General features: G+C 36.7%; 1 protein-coding gene across 1 annotated transcript in view; it reads left to right on the top strand.

The window, feature by feature from the left end:
- Positions 1 to 20158, top strand: part of IL1RAPL1 (interleukin 1 receptor accessory protein like 1) — a 1381368-nt gene that overhangs the window by 689499 nt on the left and 671711 nt on the right. Inside the window, exon 3 of the mRNA XM_003261172.3 lies at positions 17877 to 18156. Coding sequence (XP_003261220.1) covers positions 17877 to 18156 — 280 coding nt within the window. The remainder of the gene's footprint in view (positions 1 to 17876; positions 18157 to 20158) is intronic.

The following is a 20158-nucleotide window of genomic DNA, read 5'->3' on the forward strand; positions in this document are numbered from 1 at the left end:
ACCATGTTGGTCAGGCTGGTCTCGAACTCCTGGCCTCAGGTGATCCGCCCGCCTCGGCCTCCCAAAGTGCTGGGATTACAGGCATGAGCCACCATGCCCGGCCCTGTTTCTTTAATTTTTAGATAAGGATCTACCTTTAACTTATGAATATAACATATATTATGAATTATGAATATTATGAATATATGAATGTCGTTGTAGGGTGATAACTATTTTAATTCACCTTCTTGAAATAGATAACATTTGACTTTTGGTTAGATTTTAGATTTATCTGTTAATGTTCAGAAAAAGATAAAAGATAAATCATGGAATCTTTTAAAAAAAAATTTATTCCTGTGTTAATGAGTAGTTTTAAAGATTTGTTTAACAGTGTGTACTAATGAAGCATAATAGATACCAAAATGTTTTCATAAGGAGCAAAGGTTAATTGTGCGAGAAGGAATCACCAATTATGACCTGACAGGTTGAGGTAATGCAGGCAGGGTAAGACAATACAGGAGTAAGCAAGCCCCCCTCCCAACAGTAATCATCATTAATAGGAACTCACTGCATTTAGGGCTAACAAATATATGATGGGTTTGAAAATTACCAAAGTGGAACCCAGATGGATATGTAGATTTCAGTATCATTATATACTTGGAAATCGAGGAAATAGTGTAGAAAAATACATAAACTGGAAAAAATCTTATCAGGGCCACGGGTTTTGTATTTTGTTGTTATTTGTTTGTCAATTTATAAGCAGGTGTGGAAAGAGTAGAATAAGCAGTGAATGGAGGAGAATGTAATAATGTAGAAATGTAATTCATGTAGTTTGGATGGTATAAAATGGATGCTCTCATGCACTGCCTAAAGAAATATACATTGGCACAAACTCTGTAGAAGCAATGGGCAAAACATGATACCCTTTGACTGAGTAATCTCCCTTTTGGTATTCAAGCTGAAAGCAAAATCAGAAATTCAAATGAAATGTATATAAAATGAGATTGATCATGATGCTATATATTATAATGAAAGTTAAGATAAATAATATTAGGATGCATTTATGAAGTGAATATATTTACCAGTAACTTTTCCAAATAATATATAAAGAACAATGTACATTATGTCATATTAATGGAAAATGCAGAAAATGAAATCCTGCTTCTTATAATATGATTACTATTATGAAAATATTTAATGAGGCTCTTTTTCTTAGGTTCAAAGTTCACAGCCAATTCTAATTACTTTAAAAGGTGTTTTATTGTAAAGATGCATAAGGTTCCAGTTCAAAACTTAAAAAGCAGTCAAGAATTAAGTTCTAGGGACTTGCTTTGACCTCTCATTCTTTCCTTTATGGCCTCTTAATTTCTCTGCTTTTTCTAAGCTTCTCTCCGCATATATCTTCACTCTTATCTCCCTAAGACTAGCTTTCTCTACTTATTCATAGGTTCCCCCTTATCACTTTAGATTACATGTGGTCATCACAACTTCTTTGGCCCTAAGTCTACCTTAAGCCTTTTGTTTATACTCAGAAAGGAGGACTCTGATTGGGCTAGCTCATCTTTTCTAATGAAACCAAGACATAGGTTACTTTCCTGCCTACGACTTGGCTGCCCTTGGTTAAGGGGCCATCATAGCACCAGTCAGTCATGTCTGGTCTGGCCATGGGGATGCATAAATAAACAAATGGTCTTACCTTTCCAACCTCTTCCTCAATCACTACCTACCCTAGGACCACAAACTGTATGTTCTGTCCGAACCACTCTTTTCCAAATATACCTAATCATTTCACTATTCACAGTGTTAACCTGCTTTTCTCACTTCTTGAAATTTCCATCACAGAATGCATGATTAATCTCAAAGCGTCATCCCTTGCATGTCCCCATGAAGTACTCTTTTACTTTCCTAGGAAAAGTTAACACTCTCATAGTGCTTTGTTTATGATTGAATAAGGTCACTTCTGGCATTGTATTTCCACTATGAGAGTGATGTACATGAACTATTGAATATAAAAAGCATGCCTTTGATACCATTTTGTTGTACAGTTTATAAAAGAAAGCTATGACACCATAGGGTTATTAATATTATATTACTTAAAGTAGTGGTAAAAACAACACACATATACACACACAAACACATACACATACATAGCACAGCCACACTTGGCATTCTAACATCCCCACACATGAGAACTATCAAAGTATCATTTCTGAGCTGTGTTGTTTTTCTACTTGTGCCCTAATTCTAATAGTGGAAGAAATTTTTTTTAAAGCAAAGCTGTTACCTTTTAAACACTGGAATAAAAAAAAAATTCCATTTTCTGCATGAGTCAGTTTTTTCCGTGTATATTTTCAGCAAATGAACAAGCTCTGCATTAAATCCATGCTTTGTTTTAGTAGTTTCCTTGGGTGGACTAGTTTCACCGAATGCCATGTGTAAATTGGTCACATAGAACAAGAATTTATATTTCCACAATTTTATTTGGAACTTTGAAACTTCCATTATCTCACAGAACCCAGAAATTGAATTGAGGCTTTGTTACTAAGCCAGGTTGTAGCAACAGACTTAGGAGTCAGTAGCTCAATTTTCTACTTCTTGGCATCAAATTTTCTCTTGAAAATGATGCATGCAATACAGAGGAATGGCAGGGAGGAGCCTCTGTGAAGTGTTAAATATTTGGTTCACTGCGTCCTTCAGCAGGTGGGGCCTGCGGGGGGCTTGTTTATCCAGCAGAACAATCTCGTTATGAGGACAGTGATATACAGTAGTTTGCTTCATACCCCAAAAACACTCAAGGAAACAACTGAGTGAATGATATTTTTCCGGGCCCTGTATTATGCTATTATGACTTGCAATAACTGGCAGCATATTAAAACAGAAATCAGGGACTACAGTTACTCTGTTGAATGAAGTTCTGAAATTTCAAAGGTGTTGATTATTCAGTATTTTCCAATTTACAGAATAAAAGAATATGTGATTGACTATTTCATGGCGCAGTAATGGAAATAAAGAAAGAGAATGAACAGGCTTGATTAATTTCAGAGTAAATGCTTACTTTTCTTTTTTTTTTTTTTTTTTTTTTTTTTGAGAAGGGGTCTCACTCTTTCGTCTAGGCTGGAGTGCAGTGGCGCAATCTCGGCTCACTGCAGGCTCCACCCCCCGGGGTTCACGCCATTCTCCTGCCTCAGCCCCCCACGTAGCTGGGACTACAGGCGCCCGCCACCTCGCCTGGCTAATTTTTTGTATTTTTAGTAGAGACGGGGTTTCACCGTGTTAGCCAGGATGGTCTCGATCTCCTGACCTCGTGATCCACCCGCCTCGGCCTCCCAAAGTGCTGGGATTACAGGCGTGAGCCACCGCGCCTGGCCAAATGCTTACTTTTCATAATTGCATAATAAATGGGTCTCTGTGTAGGCCATGGTGGCCTTTTCTGTCAAATACAAAGATAAGAACTTGGCATTGAAAATTAAGGAACAATAAAAAATAAATATGTGTGCATGTGTATATATGTCTGCGTGCACATACCCTTGTCATCACTAAGGACAAGCCACCACACAGCCTTGGTTAGCTTTGAAAATATCTATGAATACTACATTGAAAAAATAAAGTAAGATTTGGGACAAACGTCCCATCTTCCTCATGACAATAGGCTGGGAACAGCTGTAAGCTTAGAATAAAGTGGGGAACCCTGCTCAATGCGCTCTGCAGTAAGCTTATCAAATGTCTGAGCCCAGCTATAACAGTGCCCTAGGATACAACAGGCACCTTGTAAATATCTGTTGAAATAAAGGATGAATCAGTGAACGAATCAATGAATGCTTCTGTCCAGAAGTGACACAGACTAAATGCTGTAAAATCATTCATCCTCTAAAATTTCAAATATTATTGGTTGTCTGAAACATATTAAAGGAAAGGGACATGGTATGACCACTAAGTGTCTGAAGTCTTAACTTTCGAAGGATGTATCAAGAAACCCAGCTACAGCCTTTTGGTAGAAAGTAGCTAAAGAAAGGATTCTGAATTGGATGAACCATGAAGTCCTAAGTTCCTCTTTAAAGCTATTTATTAACCATACAAAAAAAACATACTTTCACTCACTGAGAATTTAAACTTTTATTTAAATATTAGTGATTTACTGCATTAAGTGTTATCATGAGATAGCATCTGCTAGGCCAGAAAATTCATCTAGTTTTGAGTTTAATCGCTGTTAACATGCAGACTATAATCTCACTGGTAAACCAGTGATAAACCAGCATTTGATGATCTTTTAATTGCTAAGTAGAACTGAGGCAGCTTACGTTTGGCTTTGGATTTAGTAGATATTTATATTAACAACTGGCCAGTACAGCTCTTCACATAAGTACTTCACCTCAAATTTATCAATCCTTTAAAATATACATGAATTTACCCCACACCCATAAGCTGCACTCTCAAAGATAGGGGAAAATAAAACCAAAAGCAACGAAGATTGAATCAATGTAATTTTCTGCTGTTTAAACATTGGTTTCTACTTACCTTGATTATTTAAAGAATGCCTGAAATCATGCCAATATAAACTCTGGAAAGTAGAGTTTAAGGTTCAAGACAACCTTCTTTTTTTTTTTTTTTTTTTTTTTTTTTTTTTCCTGTGCTGCCATCCTCTCTCACCTGAACTATTGCAGTGATCTTCTAATAGGTCTTCTTTTTGATGTGTGTCACCTACAATCTGTTGTCAACCAAGCAGGCAGAGAGCCTATTCTTAACAGCTGTATTGAGGTATAATTGATATACATTTAATCACATATATTTAAAGTGAGCGATTTGGTATGTTTTGACATATATATAAACTCATGAAACTATCACCACAATCAAGACTGTGAACATACCCATCACACTAAAAGTTTCCTCATGGCCTTTTGTAATGCTCTCTCCCTTTCCTCGCTATCCCAGACAATCACTGACTCACTTTCTGCCACTATAGTTTGCATTTTCTAGAGTTTTATAGAAATGAAATCAAACAGTATGTACTCTGTTTTGTCTTTTTTCACTCAGTGTAATTATTTTGAGATTCATCCACGTTACATGTATAAATAATTCATTCATTTTTATTTTTGTCTAGTATTTCATTATATGACTACATTCATCATTTGTTTATTCACCTGTTGGTAAAATTTACATTGTTTCCAATTTGGAGCTACTCTGAATAAGGCTGCTATGAACACTTGTGTGCAAGTGTATAGACGTAGAGTTTTCTTGTCTTAGTCAAATACCTAGGAATGGAGCAGCTAGATGAAGTGAAGTTAGTCCATTTGTTCTTTCATGAGTTATGCTTTTGGTGTCTTATCTAAGAAATCTTTGCCTAATCCAAAGTCACAAAGATTCTCTCCTGTCTTTTCTAAAAGTTTTATAGTTTTATGCTTTACATTTGGATCCATGATCCTTTTTAGGAAAATTTTTGTGTACAGTAGAATGTATGAATCAAAGTTTAGATTTTTTTGCATATGGGTACCCAAATGCTCCAGCACCATTTGTCTAAAAGAGTATCTTGTCTGCACTGAATTGCCTTTTTGCTTTGTTGAAAATCAGTGGCAAATGTATGTGTGGATCTTTTTCTGGACTCTAATTTTGTTGCATTTATCTATTTTTCTATCTTAATGACAAGACTTTGATTATGTTTGATTAGTTTGATTATGGTAACTATGATAAATCTTGAAATCAGGTAGCATAAGACTTCAAGCTTTGTTCTTTTAAAAAGTTATTTTGAATATAGCAGGTACTTAACATTTTCATGTGAATTTTAGAATTAGTATGCCCATTTGATTGTCGTTGTATTAAATCTATATAACATTTTGGAGATAACTGACTAATATTTTTTAAACTTCTATTTTACGTTCAGGGTTACATGTGCAGCTTTGTTATACAGGTAAATTGTGTGTAATGGGACTTTGCTATACAGGTTATTTCATCACCAAAGTAATAAGCATAGTAGCTGATAGGTAGTTTTTCAATGTTCACACTCCTCCTACCCTCCCCCCTCAAGTAGACCTTGTTATCTGTTGTTCTATTCTTTGTATCCATGTATACTTCATGTTTAGCTCCCACTTTATGAGTGAGAACAGGCAGTATTTGGTTTTCTGTTCCTGCATTAGTTTGCTTAGGATGATGACCTCCAGCTCCATTGATGTTGCTGCAAAGGACTTGATCTCACTCTTCTTTATGGCTGTGTAGTATTCCATGACATGTATGTACCACATTTTCTTTATCCAGTCTACCATTGGTGGGCATGTAGGTTGATTCTATGTCTTTGCTATTGTGAATAGTGCTGCGATGAACATATGCATACATGTGTCTTTATGACAGAACGATTTATATTCCTTTGGATATATACCCGATAATGGGATTGCTGGATCAAATGATAGTTCTGCTTTAAATTCTTTGAGAAATCACCACACTGCTTTCCACAGTAGCTGAACTAATTTACCTTCCCACCAGATGTGTATAAGCATTCCCTTTTCTCCACAACTTTGCCAGCATCTTTTATTTTTTAACTTTTAAGTAACAACCATTCTGACTGGTGTGAAATAATATCTCATTGTGGTTTTGATTTGTATTTCTCTAAGGATTAGTAATGTTGAGCATTTTTTCATGTACCTATTGGCTGTGTGTATGTCTTCTTTTGAAAAGTGCCTGTTCATGTCCTTTGCCCAGTTTTGAATGCTGTTGTTTGTTTTTTGCTTGTTAATTTGTTTAGGTTCTTTATAGATTCTGGATGTTAGACCTTTGTTGGATGCATAGTTTGCAGATACTTTCTCCCATTCTGTGTGTTGTCTGTTTACTGTCTTGATAGCTTGATTTTTGCTTTTTGTTTTTTATTTTTATTTATTTATGTATTTTTGCTGTGCAGAAGCTCTTTAGTTTAATTAGGTCCCATTTGTTTACTTTTGCTTTTGTTGCAATTGCTTTTGGTGTCCTTATTATGTAATCTTTGCTAGGGCCTATTTCCAGAATGGAATGTCCTAGATTATCTTCCAGAGTTTTTATACTTTTAGGCTTTACATTTAAGTCTTTAGTTCATCTTGAGTTAATTTTTGTACATGGTGTAAGGAAGGGGTCCAGTTCAATATTCTGCATATTGAAACCAGTTATTTCAGTACCATTTATTGAATAGGGAGTCTTTTCCCCATTGCTTGTTTCTGTCAACTTTCTCAAAGATCGGATGGTTGTAGGTGTGTGGCATTATTTCTAGACTCTATTCTGTTCCATTGGTCTGTGTGTCTGTTTTTGTACCAGTGCCATGCTGTTTTGGTTACTGTAGCCTTGTAGTAAGGCTTTATTACTGACTCAATTTCAGAACTCACTATTGTTCTGTTCTGTTATTGTTCTGTTCAAAAATATGGTTTCTCCCTGGTTCAATCATTTATAAAGGCTTGGTTTGGCTGGATATGAAATTCTTTGTTAGAATTTTTTTTAACAATTCTGAATATAGGCCCCCAATCTCTTCTGGCTTGTAGGGTTTTTGCTGAAAGGTCTACTGTTAGCCTCATAGGGTTCCTTTGTAGGTGACCTGCCCCTTCTCTCTAGCTGCCTTTAACATTCTTTCATTTATTTCAACTTTGGGGAATCTGATAACTATGTGTTTTGGGGATGGTCGTTTTGTACAGTATGTTGCAGAGGTTCTCTGCATTTCCTGAGCTTGAATGTTGGCCTGTTAGCAAGGTTAGGGAAACTTTCATGGATGATGTCCTCAAATATGATTTTTCTTTCTGTCTTTCAGGGATGCCAATGAGTCATAGATTTGGTCTCTTTACATAATTCCATATTTCTTGGAGGTTTTGTTCATTCTTTATTCTTTTTTCTTTATTTTTGTCTGATTGACTTAATTCAGATAACCAGTCTTCAAGCTTTTTGCTCAGCTTGGTCTATTCTGCTATTAATACTTGTGATTGTATTATGAAATTCTTGAAGTGAATTTTTTTCAGCTCTATCTGATCAGTTTGGTTCTTTCTTAACATGTCTGTTTTGCCTTTCAACTCCTGTATCTTTTTATTGTATTCCTTAGATCCCTTGGTTTGGGTTTCAGCTTTCTCCTGAATCTCCATAATTTTCATTCCTATTTATATTCTGAATTATATGTCTGTCATTTCAGCCATTTCAGCCTAGTTAAAAACCATTCCTGGGGAACTAGTACAGTTGTTTGGAGGTAAGAAAACAGTCTGGCTTTTTGAGTTGCCAGAGATCTTGCACTGGTTCTTTCTCATCTGTGTGGGTTGATGTTCCTTCAGCCTTTGAAGCTGCGTCCTTTGAATGGCGCTTTTTGCTTTTATCTTCTGTGATGCCAGTGGGGGTTTGTTTGTGGTATAAGGTGGGTTTCAACTGGCTTCTTTTCTGGAAGATTTTAGGGGACTACGGCTCAACACAGCACTCCTGGACTGTGTGTTCTACCTCTGAGGGACTTTTACCGGGCCCCTGCCTTTGCTCTCTAGCCCCTTGAAGTTAAGAACTTGCTGTACTGGAGGGACCTAAGTGTTCCTGGTCCGCTGGCCACAACACGCTGATGGAGAGTGCCAGCCAAAGCGCTTTGTCGGGCGGTAGCAGTGGGATCTGTGCTTACTCAGGTGTGCCAGCAGCCACAGCATGTGTGGTGGGGTGCACATTTTTCAGCTGAGGAGGGGCACCAGTGGGGGCAGGGTTGCTGTCATCTGTGCTAGCATTTGCACCTGCAGTGGTGGGAGTAGGGCACTTGCAGAGGCAGGGTTTCCTGTGCCCATACACAGATTCACACCGGTGGTGGCAGAAGCAGGGTTGGTGGCATCCATGCATGTATTTGCACTGGCAGCAGTGGGGGCATGGTGGGGGTGGGATTGCCGGTGCCCATCAAGGCAATCTTCTATACTTGAATTTGTTAATCATTTTACAATACATATATATTATGTATCTTAAAACATCACATTGTATGCCTTAAATATATACAATTTTTATTTGTAAATTATGCCTCAATACAGCTGGAAGAAAAACACATGCAAAGTTACATAAATATCCCCATGATTTTTTCCTCAAGTTATCACCCCTTTTTTCTTACTTGAGTCTGAGAGTGTTTATGAAAATGCTATGAAAGTGAAGAAGTACTAAACAGATAACATGGATGGATATTATTATATGTATGACAGAAATGAGAAGGAAAGGTCCTGAAGGAGGTACACAGATACATTTTTGTAATACCCTGAACAAAATGCAGTATGTCAACATATACCAATCATAATAGATATGTGATTACACATATGAATGTAGATTAATGCCCAAAACAGTTATATGTGAAGCTAATCTGTTTACAATATATTATGTATTTCATGAGACTTCTTCTCTGATAAAAATAGACTTGGCATCACTTAAAAAATGGTTCTAACCTTTTTAAAAGTTCTCACTTAGAAATTCACTTGGCGGAGCAATACACAAGCTGTGTGTGTCTAATTTTCCTCTACAATCTCTGTAAGAAGTTAATCACATAGGCAATTAATCTGTATTATATTATTCATATGAAAGCATATGCATATTAAAATACACAACAGACTTCATTCTTATTTTCCTTAAATTTTTCTCTAATGCCAGAGGCTTGAATGTCCAGCAGAGCTCACTATATGAAAAGGATACACGGCAGTACTTTTGTTGCCCATACCAGAAAGTGCAAGCAATAACGTTCTGCTGTATAAACACCTGTAATGAAGGCAGAAAATGTGTAGTAAGCTAACAAACAAGACTTTGACCCCAACAACACTTATCTCTCGCCTTGAATCTGCTTCTGCTCCTCATTTCCATTAATAGTGCCACAATCTTCTCTGGAATCCTGATTTGAAATCTCAGAGTCATCCTAGACTCCTCCTTCTCCTTCATCTCGCCCTTCTGATCAATTTCAGCATCCTGTTGATTCTGACTACAATTCTTCCCACATTTCCTTATCATATCCTTTGCTACTTCTTTTTTTTAACCTCTATTTTAAGAACTTTCTGAGTTGTCTCCTTACTCCTAGCTATCCCCTTCCAATCCATCCTTGATATTGTCCTGAAAGTGATATTTCTAAAATGTAAATCAGATAATAACACTTCCTTTGCAGACATTTACCACTGTCAACATTGGTTTTAGCAGTGGTTTCAAAGTGTCATCCCTGGACCAGCAGCATCACCTGCTTTGTAGTAACTACTTTGTAGTAACGCAGATCCTTAGGTCCCAATCCAGACCTTCTGAATCTGAAACTCTGAGAGGGGAGCATAAAACTCTGTGTTTTAAAAAAGTCCTCCAGGTAATTCTGATGCACACTAAAACTTGAAAACTACGGAGCTACAGAATTAAGTTCAAGTTTCTTGGCAAGGTGTCTTGCCAAACCTGTCTTTTCTGCACTTATTTTCACCTCCTTACACTCTTCTCTACTCCTCGCCACTCCACTATTTCAGAACCTTACCATATACTGTCCTATTAACTGGGATAAACCGTTGGCTTGCAATTTTCTCTTCCGAATTATCAGGTTTGAACTAAGGCACATTTTTAATTTCATCTTTATCTTAAATCTTTTTGATCTTCCTAGTCATATTTCCTGCTCCATTAGTTCATCTGTGAAATGGAAAACAGTTCTGGGTTGAGAGGTAAAACAAACTTCTTGCTTTGTGTTTCCTCAGTAATGTTATCTTTGCTCTCAGAATTTATTCGTTTTTCTTGTGCTATACATGGTTTTTGGCAAGTCTGTTCCCACTCATAGATGATATCTTCAAGGGTGATGCAAGTCTCAGTAATCTTTGTTATAGAAGAGTGAGTTACACATCATATGAGGTCTATAACATGTTGGCTCACACCAATATATGACTTGAACTTTAATGCATGGTTATTTTATATGTTCATTGCTGAAAACAATCCATTAGTCCATTTGGGATTGTTATAAAATTTAAAGACCTTTTGTAACTTACTATCTTGAAAAGTGTAATTCTGTTCTTTTGTCTGCTCTAAAACAAAAACAAAATAAAAGTAAATCTGTGCCTTGAACCCTGTTACTTTCTCTTTAAAGGATCAATTTGCTGGCTGGGTGTCCTGCCATCTGACAGGCCTTCCCTGTGAGGCTCCTCTAAATTGGGAAAAGGATTAAATTTTATCAGTGTTTGTTTGGTCTGTTGCTCATCATGTTGATATTTAATTCAGTGTCCAACAAGTGTCCCAAAGGAGTAAAATGCCTGAAGCTGGCAATACTTTTTGAGCTATCTGTCTGAACATATTCCTATCAGTTTTTACCCGAATAGAGGGTTTTCCAGGAGACATACATGAGCTAAATAAACAATGTAATAGTATGCTTAATTCAGTAAACTATGTTTAATATATCAACAAGGATTTATTGAGTTCTGAAGTACACTCAATTTTGTGAAATCAAATTATTCTGAGTTAGAAAATTGTATCACTTTGCAATATTATAAAGGAAAAATGCATACTGCTATTTTTTAATTATTAGGGTTAAAAATGTCTACAAACAATAGTTATAAGTGACTGTGTTAACACCAAAGATACACATTTTCAATACTCATTTAAGTGAACAGTTATTTAGTTAATCACTAATTTATTCAACACACATTTATTGATTGCCTATTGTGCCCCAAATATATATAGATATGGAAATAGCTCTAGATTTATAATTAGAGCTAAATGAGGTTTTTTTTTCTTTTTTAGAGATGGGGTCTTGCTATGTTGCCCAGACTAGACTAGAACTCCTGGGCTCAAACAATCCTCCCTCATCAGCCTTTTGAGTAGCTGGGACTACAGGCGCATGCTGCTGGGTCCAGTTTGAGATTTAGATATGTAGATGATAGATACGTAGATAGATAAACAGATAGCTAGGCAGTGATAGAAATAGAGATAAAGATAGAGAAAGATAGAGATAGACATAGAGATGGTGATAGAGATACGGTAAAGTCCCACTTCTCAGAGTCCCCACACTTCAGTGATCAATGAAATACATGTAAGCAAATAATGATTTAATATGATACATGCTAGTGAAAGTATGTATTAACTAAAGAACATAGGGTAACTAAATAATCAAAAGAATGAAAAAAGTCTTTAAAGTCAAAGATGGACCATATGTACCAAGATGTTACCTATCTGTATCAGTTTCTTATGCCAAGGCTAATAAAAGAAAATAAGAATCCAGATTTTCTTGTAGGATGATGTGCATCTGTTTGTGTTTGTTCAAATAGCAGGGCTTTTTCTGCTCCTGTTCAGGGTGGGAATGGAAAGCAGAACATCCCCTGTGTTCCATGTACTGTGTTAGGTACTTTCTCATGTCACTTCTAAACACTAAGAAAAGTAAAAAAAGAAGATTCAAAAACAAGTCTTAAGCTGAATTTACTTAATGCAAGGCAGGAATAACATGATCCCACACAGATGCATGGGACCTTCAGATTAACAGTTAAAGAATTGTTCAGAGAAAATTAACCTAAAACATTGAGGATTTGTGTACATATAGACACATACAAGGAAGAGCAACCCTTATGAAGACTTTTTCTCAGGCCGAAGTCAAGTGTAGAGCTTTAAAAAGGCAAACTTAGAAGTTTGGGTTTGTTTGTTTGTTTGTTTCTCCAACAACAAGAGTTGCTGCTGCAAAGTGAGAGTCGCTCTCCCTACTTTTTAGTTATTATTCCAAGATATCTATCCAAGTAGACACAGGTTGAGTATCCTTTTTTTATGAAATGCTTGGGACCAGAAGTGTTTTAGATATCAGATCTTTTTCAAATTTTAGAATACTTGCATATACAGTATATAATGAGATATCTTGGGAATGGGACCCAAGTCTGAACATGAAATTGGTTTATGTTTCATATATAGCTTATACACATAGCCTGAAGGTAATTTTATATTTTCCTTGGGGATGCTAAATAAATTGTGTTCTGTGAATCTACATTTTGACTGTAACCCATCACATGAGGTCAGGTGTAGAATTTTCCATTTGTGGCATCGTGTTGGCTGGCACTCAAAAAGTTTTGAATTTTGGAGCATTTTGGGTTTCAGATTTTCTGATTAGGGATGCTCAACTTTACTTTAAAGTAACATAATTTATCCTTCTATAAATATAGTATTTTGTTTTCATATTAGTATGCAACATGTATAAATTATATCATTAGACTTTTTTGAAAGAATTCAAACCTCAAGTTTGTTACCATGAAAATGTTTTTAGCTTTTACATAGGTAGTGATAGTGACATAATTAAAAATCCTTTCTCTACCCTTATTTGAATATATTGACAATAGCCAATGTATGTAGCTTTTCTTCATAGTACATCAGTAGTGAAGGAATTACTTCTGAATCTTAATTCCATTACTGTCTTCATGTATGCTCCCAGAACTTTATGAGAGGTAACAAAAATGAATGAACATGGTACTTCTTACTCCCACTCCCCAATGTAACTTCATGGCTTCCTTCATAAACTCCCATTGGCTGTGAAAGAACGTGTACTGCAGAGATATGTTGAACCGGAGTATTTCCATAGAATCCTCCCATCAGGGAAGGAGAGTACCAATAGCAAATTTTCTGAGAGAGACTTACAGAAGGGTATTTTATTCCAAAAGAGAGAAAAACAGATTAAATACTACCAGCGTCCACAATTACCTGATGATAATTTTAAAAAACAATAACAATAAAAGTTAAATAAATTACATTCAATTAATGTGTAATGAAATCAACAGTGTCTAGAAATATGCTTTTGGAATGGTTGTTCCCAAGCCAACAAAGCTTGTGTGCTGAAGTAAGAAAAAACTGAATGGATCAACAGCAATTCTGTTCATCAAGAGTTAGATTTTAAGTTATCACATATCCTTTTAAGATTTCAAATGTCTCGCTACACAAGGTTAGAAAATATACTTTGTGGCTGTATTTTTAAAGTCTTTATTCACAAGGAGATACATACTGACGTATTTGGGGATGAAATATCATTATGTCTCTAATTTCTTTTCAGCTGGTTTAGAAACAATACTACAATATACAAGGTGTGAGAGAGAACATGTGCAAATGAGGCAAAACGTTAACAAAGGAAAAAAATGTATCTCCTTCATCACTTCTTTCATTTAGTAAAATGTTTTATTGTAACTATTGAAGAGAGACATAGGTCCATCATTTGTTTAAATGATTTTATGCAGGCTGGGCTTGGTGGCTCACGCCTGTAATCCCAGCACTTTGGGAGGCCAAGGTGGGCAGATCTGAGGTCAGGAGTTTGATGCCAGTCTGACCAACATGGTGAAACCATGTCTCTACTAAAAGTACAAAAATTAGCTGGGCATGGTGGCGTGGGCCTGTAGTCCCAGCTAGTCAGGAGGCTGAGGCAGGAGAATCGCTTGAACCTGGGAGGCGGAGGTTGCAGTGAGCCGAGATTGTGCCACTGCACTCCAGCCTGGGTGACAGAGCAAGACTCCGTCTCAAAAAATATATATATTTTATTCAAATAATTTGAGCATGCCTTGAACTGTTCTTTATAGTATTTACCATCTTTTCCCAGGAATTATTGAACCATTTTAATTTAAGTTTATTTTTAACAGCATGCATTTAGTTTAATGGTATTAAAACCTCCTAAGCCATAGATCCTCCATCTGTTTCCATATTGAAATGAACACCAAGTGTCTCTAATGTCCAAAGTGCCATTTCTTCATTTTGCCTCTAACTTTTCGTTGGCACATGACGTTGAACTGTATGCAACTTTTTTCCTGACTGATATTTAAGTATGGAATAAGAGTAATTTTCAGGAATATTTGTGATTTTCTTCCAACATTTTCTCAGAAAGCGTATTCTGAAAGTGTGTAATAGTATCTATATGCATTCCCAACACAACTCTCTCTCTATTCTCTTGATCTAATTTGTTACTAACTTTTTAAAACTTTCTAGACTAAATCTTTTTGCTTACCTTCAAGCATTTTGTTTTGTACTACAAATCTTCTATTTTATCTTACTGTTTATATACTGCTACCTTGAAGGTATTTCAACCTTTTTCACTAGCAGCGATACCCTCCATGACAGACGGTCAAGTTATATTAACTTGATTCTATTGTAATTTACATAGTGGTAAAATAATTTTACACTTATAATCAAAATTATAACTTTAAAAAATTACCACCTAGGATTCATTTTATGTAATGGGAAAATATACAAAACTGTTTTGATAAATATTACATGCAATTCTATAACTTGGACATCTCTGTGTAGTTTTTTCATCCTGTTTAACATGGTATGCCAGCTCTACAGTAGTCATGACAGGAATTATGACAATGACTCAGACATTGATGATGCCCACCAAGCTTCCAGCATATTTACTCTAGAGAGTACCTCAATACAGCCCTTTTGTAAAAATTTTAAACCCAAATTTGGTAATTGAAATTAACTAAATCAAAGAATGCTGTGAAATTGACACCTTTATTAAAAAACAATATGTGACAGTAGGGAGAATTAATTCTAGGTTCAGATAAAGCTGGGTGAGAACCCCAGCACTCACCCTTATTAGCTGGCATGGAGTTTCTTCAACTCTATAATTTGGTAATTCAATTGTTTATTTTGCTCATTTATTCATGCATTCATTCATTTATTCATTTAGTAAATGTATGCTGAGCTGGTTAGCAGGCACAATTCTAGGCACTGTGGCTAAAAAGGGAAGTGAGAAGGACAAAGTCCCTGCTCTCAAGGGGTTTACATTCAACTGGGGAGACAGAAAGCAAAGTGGATACATAATATAACATCAAATAGCAATAGGTCTTGTGAAAAAATTACCAAGGCATACTCTGGATCAAGTGACCAGGAAGGGAAGGCAAAAGGCCTCTCTGAGGAGGTGATATTTGGCAAGAAAGGAAGAGAAAGCCATGCAGTTGGTTGGCGAAAAATGTTCCAGGCAGAGGGAAGAGCAAGTTCAAATGCCTCAGTTTATATTTGTGTGACTAGTAAATGAAAGTTTATAGACTCCTGGCACATGGTTAAGTGCTTATTAGATGTTAGATATAATTTTAAGATAATAAATGTACATAATTAATTCCACATGTTATTATGTGTCTTCTTTGCTGTAATGTACATCCTCCTTTTCATCTAGACCATTTTTCTTCTCTTGAATATTGTATTATTTATCCCATTCTCAGAGCTGTTAGATTGCCCTCTTTTTAATTTGCAGTGAGTTTAACCCTGCTTGCAATACTCAAATGTTATTGCTGTCAGAGGTCCTGTTTTCTCAGTCTTTGCCCTTTTGCTCAACATTTGTATACTCTGAGTAATGCCAAATTGATTTTCTTGCTAAGTGTTGGGCAACTGCCCTCTCTAAACAGTAAAATTCACAACTTCTCTGTGATGATGATAATGTTGATGTACCTGCCCTGTGGGAACCTGTTGTTTTGTATGCATGTGCAGGGAGAGGGGTGATCATAAAATGGTGTCAAGATGTCATTTGGAAGATGGTACCTGCAGAAAACACAGAAAACCCAATCATACCCCACCCCCATCCTCCGCATTTCCCACCATGGTTTCTTGTTTACACTTCTCCGATTCTCCCAGAAGTCAGAGCAAAGTGACTGTTTACCTCTGTCGCTGGCTGGGAAAAAACCACTACCAGAGCTCAACTCACTTTTATTGATTTCTATGTTGTTTGGCTGTAAAACATTTATTCTCAATTGTATCAGTTTGGGTCCAGTCAGAGAGAAAAACAGTCATTCGAACAGTGAAAGTTTTTACAAATAATTATTAAATATAATGGGATTATAGTAATGAAGGGATTGGCTAGCATAAAAGGAAGATGTATTAGTTTGCTCAGGCTGCCATAACAAAATACTATAGACTGAGTGGCTTAAACAAAAGATATTTATTTCTCACAGTTCTGGTGACTGGGAAGTCCAAGATCAAGGTACCAGCCAATTTGGTTTCTGGCTTTTGGATGGCTACCTTCTTGCTCTGTGCTCACATGATCTCTTTTTTGTAATCACGATGGAGAGAAAGAGCAAGCTCTCTGGTGTCTCTTCTTATAAGGGCACTAATCCCATCAAGAGCCTCGTTCTCATGGCCCTCCTCATCTAACCCTAATTAACTCCCAAAGAAAGGCTTCATCTCCACATACTGTCATATTGAGGGTTAAGGCTTCAACATATGGATTTTCAGGGGAGGGCACAAACATTCAGTCTATAGCAAAAGAGAACCATAAATAATAGAGGAATGGCTACCATTAGCCCTAGGGCTGAGATAGCATACCTGAGAAAAAGTCCCTATGTTTTCATCCCCAAAGCAGAGATCCGCACTTTATTGGGAAGGTACAACCATAGCTTACCGAATGGCAGAAATCACTAAGTTGCTATACTAGCAGAACTTGTCAGAAATCTGTCTTCTTCAAGTTAACAGAGACCCTCCCTCTAAGGCACCTGGGAAACATCGCCAAGTGGCTGGTTGCCAAGCACTGCAGGAGCCAGGTGCTGAAGAAGCTTTGCACGCTGCAAGAGCCAGCCAAGTGAGCACACTGAAAATAGGAAGCAAATCCCTTTCTTCCTGAAATGTCTCACCAGTGCCCTCTCCCCACAAAGCTTCAGTGCCAGCTAGTAAAGAAAAACATATCTCGAAGGCCCAGATCTATTTTTACCGAGCAGGCAGAAAGGTACATTTAGAACTAAGAGGAAATAAATCAATAACCAGCACACTGATATAAACAAATAATAAATAACAGCAGAAGCAGACTAAGTGAAGAATACATTGTTTGTTAGCAGAGTCCACTACTTTGCAGGGCCATTCTCAGTTTGATTCATTGCTATGTGCTCTGTGCCTAGAATAAAATCTGACCCAATATGGATGCTCAGTAAATATTTGTTGGATGAATGAATAATCTAATTGCTTATTTTTTTCCCTCTAATGTTTTTCCTCTCTTTCTCTCTCTCTTTTTTTTACTATAGCTGATGGATGCACTGATTGGTCTATCGATATCAAGAAATATCAAGTTTTGGTGGGAGAGCCTGTTCGAATCAAATGTGCACTCTTTTATGGTTATATCAGAACAAATTACTCCCTTGCCCAAAGTGCTGGACTCAGTTTGATGTGGTACAAAAGTTCTGGTCCTGGAGACTTTGAAGAGCCAATAGCCTTTGATGGAAGTAGAATGAGCAAAGAAGAAGACTCCATTTGGTTCCGGCCAACATTGCTACAGGACAGCGGTCTCTACGCCTGTGTCATCAGGTATCCCTTTAATTCTATTACTGCTGAATCAAAGAAAGCACAGGCTGCTTTCTCGTACTTAAATGTTGCTGCTATCTCTTTTGCCTAAAGCCGTTGTCTCAATATTTGCATGTGTTGCTGCTTTCTAAAATTTAGAATCAAAATCATAAAAAGATGGGATTGGAATTTATATTAGACATTATTTCTAGCTTATGGAGAAAAGCGATACCATCTGGGTAGCTACTTATGTTACCAAGAATTACTAAAAACTATGAAATAAAATTTATAGAGGAAGTAAAATGGTGCAAATAAAATATAAGCAAAGACTTGCGGAAAGGATGCATAGTTTCTTGCTAAATGAGTTGTAACATTTTGCTTTTGCCCTTCACAGACAGATAGAGCATGGATACTTCTGGTTCACACACATTTGCAAAGATGATTTAGGTAATGTGTGTATGTGCACAGGGAGAGGAAGAAAGAATTACCATGTTAGAGAATATGAAGGTTGTGTTCCAGATTGCTTTGCTAACCAAAACTTCTGGGTCAATACAAAAATTTTCCCAAGTCTTTCAGGGCCAATACCAAAGTTAATAACAAATTCAGTTCCTGTATCCCCAAGGATACCCACCATACATCTACACATCTTTGTCAGCTTCTGGAAGAGGCATATGCAGTTTGTTTAAAGATACTGCGTTGAAGCAATGCCCATGTAACACATTAGCAGTTAAAAACCTCAGTTTAAACATTTAGCCCCTCATAGATTGTGAATCACACCCTTCACGAATGATCGTGTATGTCATTGGACTATTAGAACATTAGCAAAGCTGGGTATAGTCATATAGAGGGTGTGTTTAAATCTATTTATTTGGCTTTCTGTATTTGGGCTTATTCAGAGAAATAAAGAAGAATCTAAAGTAGTTGATTCCCATAACTCAGAGAAAGTCTCAGAATCACCTAGTGTCTTTTTCAAATAAAAATTTACTGCTCCTGAAATCCTGATCAGCAGCTAACACTCCTCTGTCATAAATATCATGCCTCCCTCTCACTGTCATCTCTAATAGTTACCTGTAAGCTGAGCTATGGCTACGGGTGTGCTAGGACATTGAAATAGGTCAAGTTGCATAAAAGTTAAACAGAAATGTATCTTTCTAACACTGACAACATATATTATATTAGAGTTAATGTTGGAAAATATAAATGAATATAAGTAAAGAGTTGTGTTTGGGAAAAATGCCTACTGGATTTTAAAAGAACAAATGCATCTGGCCGGGCGTGGTGGCTCACGCCTGTAATCCCAGAACTTTGGGAGGCCGAGGCAGGCAGATCACTTGAGGCCAGGAGTTCGAGACCGGCCTGGCCAACATGTCAAAACCCCATCTCTACTAAAAATACAAAAAATTAGCCGAGCATGGTGGCACATGCCTGTGATCCCAGCTACTTGGGAGGCTGAGGCAAAAGAATCGCTTGAACCCAGGAGGCGGAGGTTGCAGTGAGCCAAGATCACACCACTGTACTCCAGCCTGGGCAACAGAGCGAGACCCTGTCTCAAAAATAAATAAATAAACAAACAAATGCGTAATTCCTTTGGCAACTCTTCTTCTTTTTCTTAGGGTTTACTAATCCTTTTATGATTAAACGTAACTCTTAATAAAAGTAGAGGTTTTGTAGGGGTACAGATCAATAACTGTCATACTAGTACAGTTAAAGAATACTGTTTGGACTAGCTGTTCCCATTTGACCAATAGTAATTAAATTTTAATTTCATATCTGCTGTGTTTCTTTTTAAAAATCATTATTTCTGATTGTTCATGCATGTTGTAAGGTGATTCTTCAAGATAGGCAAATGTGTGTCCTCATTTATCTGACATTAGAATTGAGTTGGATGTCCATAGTATAACACTACCTTTCGTCACTTATTATTGATGGAAAAATAATGATGTGTTCACATTAGTAATCTGAATTTTGAAAACACTGAGGTTGCAATTCTCTGATGTATTTAAATATACACTGTGATACAATACTC

This window comes from Nomascus leucogenys, chromosome X (genome assembly GCF_006542625.1).
Source record: "Nomascus leucogenys isolate Asia chromosome X, Asia_NLE_v1, whole genome shotgun sequence".
NCBI lineage: Eukaryota > Metazoa > Chordata > Mammalia > Primates > Hylobatidae > Nomascus > Nomascus leucogenys.